Consider the following 10,594-nt stretch of genomic DNA (forward strand, 5'->3'; position numbering starts at 1 on the left):
AAATCTCAACAAAAGAAACTAATTGGGTGTGCATCCAACTCGCTTGCTCACAAAGACTTAGGGCATTTTGTGGAAGCCCATCATTGGAATATACAAGCCAAGTTCTATAATGTAAAATTCTCACTAGTATATGAAAGTGACAACATAGGAGACTCTCTATTATGAGGATCATGGTGCTACTTTGAAGCACAAGTGTGGTAAAAGGATAGTAACATTGTCCCTTATCTCTTTTTCTCTCATTTCTCTTTTTTTATTTGGGCCTTTTCCTTTGTTTTTATGGCCTATTTTTTTTTCATCCAGAGTCTCATCCCGACTTGTGGGGGAATCACAGTCTCCCCCACTTGGACATGCTCTAATAATGATGATCATCACACTTTTATTTACTTACAACTCAAAAATTACAACTCGATACTTAAAAAAAAATATGACTCTATGTGAATGCCTCCGGTGGTGTACCTGGATATGCAATGAATCAAGAGTGACATGTATGAAAGAATTATAAAGGTGGCTTTGCCACAAATATGATGTCAACTACATGATCATGCAAAGCAATATGACAATGATGTAATGTGCCATAACAAATGGACCGGTGGTAAGTTTCATGGCAATATATCTCGGAATGGCTATGGAAATGCCATAATAGGTAGGTATGGTGGCTGTTTTGAGGAAGGTATATGGTGGGTGTATGGTATCGGCGCATGTTGCGCGGTACTAGAGAGGCTAGCAATGTGGAAGGGTGAGAGTGCATATAATCCATGGAATCAACATTAGTCATAAAGAAATCACATACTTATTGCAAAAATCTATTAGTTATCGAAACAAAGTACTAGGCGCATGGTCCTAGGGGGATATATTGGTAGGAAAAGACCATCTCTCGTCCCCGACCGCCACTCATAAGGAAGACAATCAATAAAAAAATCATGCTCCAACTTCATCACATAACGGTTCACCATACGTGCATGCTACGGGAATCACAAACTTTAGAACAAGTATTTCTCAAATTCACAACTAATCAACTAGCATGACTCTAATATCACCATCTTCATATCTCAAAACAATCATCAAGTATCAAACTTCTCATAGTATTAAATGCACTTTTTATGATAGTTTTTATTATACCCATCTTGGATGCCTATCATATTAGGGCTAATTTTATAGCCAAAGCAAATTACCATGCTGTTCTAAAAGACTCTCAAAATAATATAAGTGAAGCATTAGAGATCAATAATTTCTATAAAATAAAACCACCACCATGCTCTTAAAGATATAAATGAAGCACTAGAGCAAAATTATCTAGCTCAAAGGATATAAGTGAAGCACATAGAGTATTCTAATAAATTATGATTCATGTGTGTCTCTCCAAAAGGTGTGTACAGCAAGGATTATTGTGGTAAACTAAAAAGTAAAGACTCAAATAATACAAGACGCTCCAAGCAAAGCACATATCATGTGGTGAATAAAAATATAGCATCAAGTAAAGTTACCGATGGACGAAGACGAAAGAGGGGATGCCTTCCGGGGCATCCCCAAGCTTAGGATTTTGGTTGTCCTTGAATTTTACCTTGGGGTGCCTTGGGCATCCCCAATATTAGGCTCTTGCCACTCCTTATTCCAAAATCCATCAAATCTTTACCGAAAACATGAAAACTTCACAACACAAAACTCAACAGAAAATCTCATGAGCTCCGTTAGTATAAGAAAACAAACCACCACTTCAAGGTACTGTAATGAACTCATTCTTTATTTATATTGGTGTTAAACCTACTGTATTCCAACTTCTCTATAGTTCATACCCCCCGATACTAGCCATAGATTCATCAAAATAAGCAAAGAACACACGAAAAACAGAATCTGACAAAAACAGAACAGTCTGTAGTAATCTGTAGGTTTAGAATATTTATGTAACCCCAAAAATTCTGAAATAAATTGGTGGACGTGAGTAATTGGTCTATTCATCATCTTCAAAAAGAATCAACCTAATCTCACTCTCCATTAAAAAATGGCAGCTAATATCGTGAGCGCTAAACTTTCTGTTTTTTACAGCAAGATCGCAAAGACTTCCCCCAAGTCTTCCCAAAGGTTGTACTTGGCACAAACACTAATTAAAAAGATAAAACCACATATAAACAGAAGATAGATGAATTATTTATTACTAAACAGGAACAAAAATCAAGAAACAAAAATAAAATTGGGTTGCCTCCCAATGAGCGTTATCGTTTAACGCCCCTAGCTAGGCATTGATAATTTCAATGATGCTCACATGAAAGACAAGAATTGAAGCACCAACAGAGCATCATGAAACACGTGAAAAACACATCTAAGTCTAACATACTTCCTATTCATAGGCATCTTATAGGAAACCAAATAATCATAGCAACCAAAAACTAGCATACGCAAGGAAGCACAAAGAAACAATAGCAATCTCAACATAACGAGAGGTGATTTAGTAACATGAAAATTTCTACAATCATATTTTTCTCTCTCATAATAATTACATGTGGGATCATAATCAAATTCAACAAAATAGCTATCACAAAACATATTCTTAACAAGATCCACATGTATGCAAAGTTGACACTCTTCCAAAATAGTGGGATTAACATTAACTAAAGTCATGACCTCTCCAAACCCACTTTTATCAAAAACTTCATAAGATTGAACATTCTCCAAATATGTGGGATTTAAAGTTGACACTCTGCCAAACCCACTTTCAATAATATTTCAAACACTATTATCAATCTCATATTCATCATGGGGCTTAAATAAATTTTCAAGATCATAAGAAGAATCACCACAATCATGATCGTTGCAACAACTAGAGGACATAGCAAAACTAGCATCCCCAAGCTTAGGGTTTTGCATATTATTAGCACAATTTACATCAATAGAATTTATAATAAAATCATTGCAATCATGCTTTTTATTCAAATATCTATCGTGAATTGCTTCGTAAAGTAATTCATCACACTTTTCAGATTCACGAATTTCAAGAAAAACCTCATAAAGATAATCTAGTGCACTCAACTCACTAGCAATAGGTTCATCATAATTGGATCTCTTAAAGAGATTAGCAAGTGTATGAGGATCCATAAACTTTTAGCAAGCGAAGATGGAAGCAGAAAGAAGGTACATGGTAACACAAGCAAACAAAAGATCGAACGGAAGAAGGGCGAATAAAACGGCAAGGGTGAAGTGGGGGAGAGGAAAACGAGAGGCAAATGGAAAATAATGTAATGCGAGGGATAAGAGTTTGTGATGGGTACTTGGTATGTCTTGACTTGTGCATATATATCCCCGGCAATGGTGCCAGAAATGGCTTGTTGACGGGAGATCAAATCTTGACTTGACTTGGTGCAACCTCCCCGGCAACGGTGCCAGAAATCCTTCTTGCCACCTCTTGAGCATGCGTTGGTTTTCCCTTGAAGAGGAAAGGGTGATGCAACAAAGTAGCGTAAGTATTTCCCTCAGTTTTTGAGAACCAAGGTATCAATCCAGTAGGAGGTAACATGCAAGTCCCTAGTACCTACACAAACAAACAAGAACCTCGCAACCAACGCGATAAAGGGGTTGTCAATCCCTTCACGGTCACTTACGAAAGTGAGATCTGATAGAGATAATAAGATAATTATTTTGGGTATTTTTATTGTATAGATTGGAAAATAAAGATTGCAAAATAAACAATGATAGAAATAGCAAGTAGATAGGAAAATAATATAATGGAAGATAGACCTGGGGGCCATAGGTTTCACTAGTGGCTTCTCTCAAGATAGCAAATTCTACGGTGGGTGAAAAAATTACTATCGAGCAATTGATAGAAAAGCACATAGTTATGAGAATATCTAAGCATGATCATATATATAGGCTTCACATCCGCGACAAGTAGATCGAAACGATTCTGCATCTACTACTGTTACTCCACACATCGACCGCTATCCAGCATGCATCTAGAGTATTAAGTTCATAAGAATAGAGTAACGCATTAGGCAAGCTGACATGATGTAGAGGGATAAACTCAAGCAATATGATATAAACCCCATCTTTTTATCCTCCATGGCAACAATACAGTATGTGCCTTGCTGCCCCTGCTGTCACTGGGAAAGGACACCACAAGATTGAACCCAAAGCTAAGCACTTCTCCCATTGCAAGAAAGACTAATCTAGTAGGCCAAACCAAACTGATAATTCGAAGAGACTTGCAAAGATATTAAATCATGCATAAAAGAATTCAGAGAAGAATCTCATAGATAATCTTGATCATAAACCGACAATTCATCGGATCTCGACAAACACACCGCAAAAAGAATTACATTGAATAGATCTCCAAGAGAATCGAGGAGGACTTTGTATTGAGATCCAAAGAGAGAGAAGAAGCCATCTAGCTAATAACTATGGCCCCGAAGGTCTGTGGTAAACTACTCACACATCACCGGAGAGGCTATGGTGTTGATGTAGAAGCCCTCCGTGACCGATTCCCCCTTCGGCGGAGTGCCGGAAAAGGCCAAAAGATGGGATCTCACGGGTACAGAAGGTTGCGGCGGTGGAAATAGGGTTTCGTGGTGTTCTCGGATGTTTTCGGGGTATATGAGTATATATAGGCGAAAGAAGTAGGTCGGCAGAGCCACAAGGGGCCCACGAGGGTGGGGGCGCGCCTACCCCCTGGGCGTGCCCTCCTACCTCGTGGCCGCCTCGTTTCTTCCTTGACGTCCACTCCAAGTCTCCTGGATTGCGTTTGTTCCAAAAATAACTCTCCCGAAGGTTTCATTCCGTTTGGATTCCGTGTGATATTCCTTTTCTACGAAACACTGAAATAGGCAAAAAAAACAGCAATTTGCACTGGGCCTTTGGTTAGTAGGTTAGTCCCAAAAATAATATAAAAAGGTATATTAAAGCCCATTAAACATCCAAAACAGATAATATAATAGCATGGAACAATCAGAAATTATGGATACGTTGGAGATGTATCACATCTCAAGCTCACATAGTATGACAATGATCCTTCCTGTAGCCTTTGGAGCTGCTTCACACATGAACTTTCAAGATATAACGTCGAAGAACTTGCAGAGACCAGTAAGTGTGTCACGGACGTGCTTCTCCATTATCCCTCTAATGGCAACCGGGAGTATCTGCATCATCATCACGTGACAGTCATGAGACTTCATCCCGCTGAACCTTTTCTTCTTGGGGTCTAGAAATCTGCTTATCTTCCCACAGTAATTGGAACTGACTTTGTTTCCCATAAGACACTTGATGAATTGATCGATCTCCTTCGCACTTAATGTGAAGCAAGAAGGGTGGGCAATAATTCTCCTCCTTCTTGTTAACTTTTCTGCCCCTTTCCCCCTCCTCCGTCTCCGTCTCCTCCATCAACTTTTTACGGTGGAGATCTTTCCTAATCTTCAAATCTTCCATGTCTTTCCTTGCCTTCGGCCCATCCTTGGTCTTCTCCGACATCTTCATCAATGTGCTAAGAAAGCTCTCGAGGACATTCTTCGTGATATGCATTTGATCAAGGCAATGAGGCGTGTCGTGATTGGCCAGTACTCCAAGTCCCAGAAAACAGACCTCGTTTTCCATACCTTCAGTAGCGGCTCCGGCGCCTTTTTGATCTTTCCCGGTGCGGGGCATTGTTCCCAGTTTCTCAACAACTCGTCGATTTCGGCGCCGCTCCTCTTACGTGGAGGTCCTCGAAGCTCAGCCAACCCATTGAATAGATCTCCACGCTTTCTCCACGGGTCATCCTTCTCGAGCCATCTACGATGCCCCATGTACACGATTTTCCCGGATCTGCCATATTTCATTGACATAAGCTACTGAGACGTTGTATCATCCATGCACCTCGTGCATCCGCAGTATCTGTGGCACACCTGGCCTAAGGTGTACCCGTAACCGAGATAGTCATGCACCATCGTTATCAGCGCGACTCTCATATGTAAATATTCTCCTTTGCTGGTGTCCCATGTCCATGCCTGTGTTTTCCATAACGTGTCTAGCTCCTCTTGCAGAAGTCCCATATAATAGGTTAGTACTATTTCCTGGTTGTTTCGGCCCTTGAATCGGCATGCTCATGTGTATGTACTTTGTCTTCATGCACTTCCATGGGGGGAGGTTGTACATCCATACAAACACGGGCCATGGCCATGTGCTGTGGTTGGTGTTCTGGTTTCCAAACGGATTCATGCCATCGGTACTCGCACCAAGCATGATGTTCCTTGGATCTTCTGCAGCAAATTCATATACGGCGTTGAATGCTCTCCACTGGCTACCATCTACGAGGTGTCTCAGTCTCGGATCATCTCCATCACCGGGCTTCTTCCTCTCCACGTGCCAGCGCATGAGCTTTGCTTCCTTAGGACCTATGAAATACCGCTACAGATGGGGAGTGATCAGAAAGTACCATACAACTTTCCAAGGAGTTTTTTTTCCTGCCTTCTTGTATCGAGAAGCATTGCACACGGGACAGCTGGTTTTTTCCATGTGCTCCCCCAGATAAATGATGCAATCATTGATGCATGCGTGGTACCTAATGTGCGGCAAATCAAAAGGGCAAATGATTTTCTTGGCCTCCTCGGCGCTAGTAGGACACAGGTTCCCCACGGGAAGAACTTTATTATGGAGATACTTCAAATGCTCATCGAGGCATTTCTCTGTCCATTTGTTTTTGGCCTTCATCTTTAGAAGTTCGAGCATGAAACTCAAGCGGGTCACCTCGGGATCGCAACCGTCATACAATGGAGTCCTCGAGTCTACTTCAAGTTGCGTCAGCTTGACCTCCTCTCTAGAAGCAACTCTCTCACTAGTCGTACTCTTGCGAAGGAGGTCCCGAACGTGAGGGTCCTGCACGACTACACTTAGTAGCGTCGAAGACTGTGACATGACCGCCGCCTCTTCTCCGCCATGTCTGGACTCTTCTTCGCCGTGTCCGGAATCTTCTCCGCCGCCGTCATCATTTCCAGACTCTTCCCGCCCGACATGTCCGGCGCCATCGTCTTCATGTCGATCGGTCATCTCTTCGTCTAGCCCCATGTTGTTATTCCCTGCCATGTGGACATCCTCCTCCTCATCATCATCTTCACTTATCCACTGAGTATAGCCATCCATTAAACCATTCATCAGCAGGCGCGCCTTCAAAGTGCCATGATCAAAAGGGTCCAAAAGGACTCCTTCCTTGCATCTTGCACATGGACATCTAATCCTAGTCCGATTATTTGCATACATGTCCATCACCGCGGATTGCATGTACCGCTCCACCTTCCATCCACTCACCTTCATGACCGACTACACAGTATAACAAGCAAAAGGGTTATAAAATAAATAATGCATGCTTCAAAGTCATATATATAAAATTTTGGCATGACCTTGCCTAAAAATAGGACATATTGAGTTTGCTCGAAATTCACCGAAATGGAAATAAATCGACATTTCGGCAAAACATAAGCAACTTGAGGGCTTGTCACTCACAGAAATCTTGAAATGAACATATTCTCATTCACATATTCTCATTCACACACATATTCCCATTCTTGAAATGTACACCTTTTTAATCACCTATATATCTCTCGAGAGAGACCGAGAGCACACGATTAATTAGATGATGAGAGAGAACAATTGAGATAGCACGTGTGGATGGCTAAATAGCTAGCTAGATCTAGTTGTTGTGGAGGAGAGGTGAATCTAGCTAACTAACTAATGGAGAGGGGTTATGGTGGAGGGGGGCATTAATGGGGAGAGAAGAGAGGCGTAGGAGAAAGAGAGAGGCAATTTATGGAGGAGGGTGCCATTAATGAGGAGAGAAGAGAGGCAGGAGGGAGAGAGAAGAAGAGCAACAATGGTGGAGAGTGGAGAGGGGAAAGGAGGGGGAGAGAGGGAAAAGTGGAGGAGAGGAGGGGGAGGGCGGTGGAAAGGTGGCACCGGCCGCAACTAGCAGTAGCGCTGCTTAGGAAAAAGCGCTGCTGCTACGGGACGTAGTGGTAGCACTCTCCAAGAAAAGCGCTACTACTAAGTGGGGCCCATTAGCAGTAGCGGCGCGGTAAAATCAAGAGCTACTACTAAACTGTTAGTAGTAGCGCCTGTTTTTGTAGAGCTCTACAACTCCAGCGACCGTCGGTGGCCTCGTCTGGTCCCACATAGTAGTAGCCTGTTTTTGCCTCCCAGCGCTACTACTACAGAGTTACTAGTAGCGCCTGCCAGGAAAAGCGCTACTGCTAGATAGAAGCAACGATTACTATTTACAATGCTACTACTATGCTACTGTGTATAAGCATTTTCCTAGTAGTGTCATGGACAACATTCGATTGACAACTTCGGTCTGTCCATTAGTTTCTGCGTGGAATGTCATGGAAAATAGGAGCTTGGTGCCAAGTTTTCCCCACAAGGTCTTCCAAAAGTAACTCAAAAATTTGGTGTCATAGTCTGAAACAATCGTGCGTGGTACTCCCTGTAGCCATACAACTTCCTGAAAAATAGATTAGCAATGTGTGAAGCATCATCGCTCTTATGACATGGGATAAAATGCGCCATTTTGCTAAAACGATCAACTACCACAAACACTGAGTCACTCCCCCTGTTAGTCCGTGGTAAACCAAGAACAAAATCCATAGAAATATCTTCCCATGGAGTATTCAGAATAGATAGAGGAGTATAGAGACCATGAGGATTCAAGTGGGACTTAGCTTTGTGACAAATCTCGCATCTCATCATGTAGCATTCCACATCACGTCTCATTCGCGACCAAAAGAAGTGATCTACGAGCATACTTTCAGTTTTCTTGGCTCCAAAATGTTCCATGAGTCCACCAGCGTGAGCTTCCTGCAAGAGCAACAAACGAACAAAACAATTTGGGATGCACTTTCTGTTAGCGTGAAATAGAAATCCATAATGCAAGTGAAACTTCTCCCATCCCTTTCCCTTGTTGCACTTTTAAAATAGTTCAGTAAAGTATGAGTCATTAGCATACAATTCTTTGATGCTTTCTAAACCAAGGATTTTAACATCAAGTTGGCAAAGTAAAATATGACGCCTAGACAATGCGTCGACAGCAACATTATTTTCCCTTTCTTATACTTGACAATATAAGGAAAAGACTTTATGAACTCGTTCCATTTTGCATGTCTATGGTTCAGTTTGAGTTGACCCTTTAGGTGTTTTCAAGATTCATGGTTAGAATGTGTCACACATGCTTTAGGCCACAAGTAATGCTGCCATGTTTCCAAAGATCGAACAAGTGCATACAATTCTTTATCATCGACGGAATAATTAAGAGTTGGACCATTAAGCTTCTCACTAAAATAGGTGATGGGTTTACCTTCTTGCATTAGAACTCCTCCAATGCCAACACCACTTGCATCACATTCAATCTCAAATGTCTTGTGAAAGCAAAGGGGCTGATATCAACCTCATCTTTAGTTCTTGGAAGGACTTGTCTTGAGCATCACCCCATTAGAATGGAGTGTATTTCTTCATTAACTCATTCATTGATGTATCAATGGTGCCGAAATCCTTCACGAACCGGCAGTAGAAACCTGCAAGTCCGAGGAAGCTACGTACTTGCCTCACATTTTGTGGAGGCATCCACTCACGAATAGCCTTGATCTTCTCTTCATTAACATCCACACCTTTTCTTGAAGTAACAAAGCCAAGAAACACAACCTTGTTTGTGCAAAATGTGCAGTTTTCCACATTAGCATACAACGTTTCCTCCCGTAGGACAACAAGCACACATTTTATATGTCCAACACGATCCTCCAAAGTTTTGCTATAAATCAATATGTCATCAAAGTAAACCACTACAAACTTGACAATGAAGGATCTAAGCACATGATTCATCAATCTGAAGAAAGCACTAGGTGCATTCATTAATCCAAACAACATAACCAACCATTCATACAAGCCAAATTTTGTCTTGAATGTAGTTTTCCATTCATCACCCTCTTTCATTCTTATTTGGTGGTATCCACTTCGCAAATCAATTTTAGAAAATATGGTGGAACCACAAAGTTCATCAAGCATGTCATCGAGCCTAGGTATAGGGTGCCGATATCTCACAATTATGTTGTTAATGGATCTACAATCAGTGCACATTCGCATAGTACCGTTTTTCTTTGGAACTAAAAGAATGGGAACAACACAAGGAGAAAAAGTTTCCCTTACATACTCTTTGTTAAGAAGATCTTCTACTTGCCTATGAATTTCCTTCGTCTCCTATGGGTTTGCTCGGCACGGTGGTCAGTTTGGTAGTGGGGCGCCCAGAACCAAGTCTATTTGGTGTTCAAGGCCTCTCTTCGATGGCAAACCAGGTGGCACCTCCTTGGGAAACACGTCCTCATACTCCTACAAAAGATCAAATACAACACTAGGAAGAGTTGAGGGTAAGTCATTAGTAGCCAATAAAGTTTCCTTGTACATGATTAGAAAGAATGGAGTATTAGGTTCTCTCAATTCCTGCACATCCCTTTCCTAGCCATCATAACTAATCCTTGTTTTTCCCGGGGTTGGCTGCGGAGCTTTTGGTCGTGGAAACACCCCCTCACTATGTTGGTGGCTCATTCTTTGTGTATGATCACTCTCTCCCTTTTTCTTTCCTTTTATTTTCATCTCA

The 10,594-nt window shown here is 41.6% G+C and overlaps 1 protein-coding gene across 1 annotated transcript; it reads right to left on the minus strand.

The window, feature by feature from the left end:
* Positions 1–6,366: 6,366 nt before the first annotated feature.
* On the minus strand, positions 6,367–7,269 carry LOC147979385 (uncharacterized). The gene has a single exon (XM_087515177.1). The coding sequence runs from the start codon at positions 7,267–7,269 to the stop codon at positions 6,367–6,369; it is 903 nt and encodes a 300-aa protein (XP_087371303.1).
* Between the last annotated feature and the right edge of the window lie 3,325 nt (positions 7,270–10,594).

This window comes from Triticum urartu, chromosome 3A (genome assembly GCF_056163025.1).
Source record: "Triticum urartu cultivar PI428250 chromosome 3A, HENAU_Tu73, whole genome shotgun sequence".
NCBI lineage: Eukaryota > Viridiplantae > Streptophyta > Magnoliopsida > Poales > Poaceae > Triticum > Triticum urartu.

Bases quoted from the DNA above. Each gene is read 5' to 3' on its own strand.
- LOC147979385 (XM_087515177.1), bottom strand. From the start codon at position 7,269: ATGAAGGTGAGTGGATGGAAGGTGGAGCGGTACATGCAATCCGCGGTG.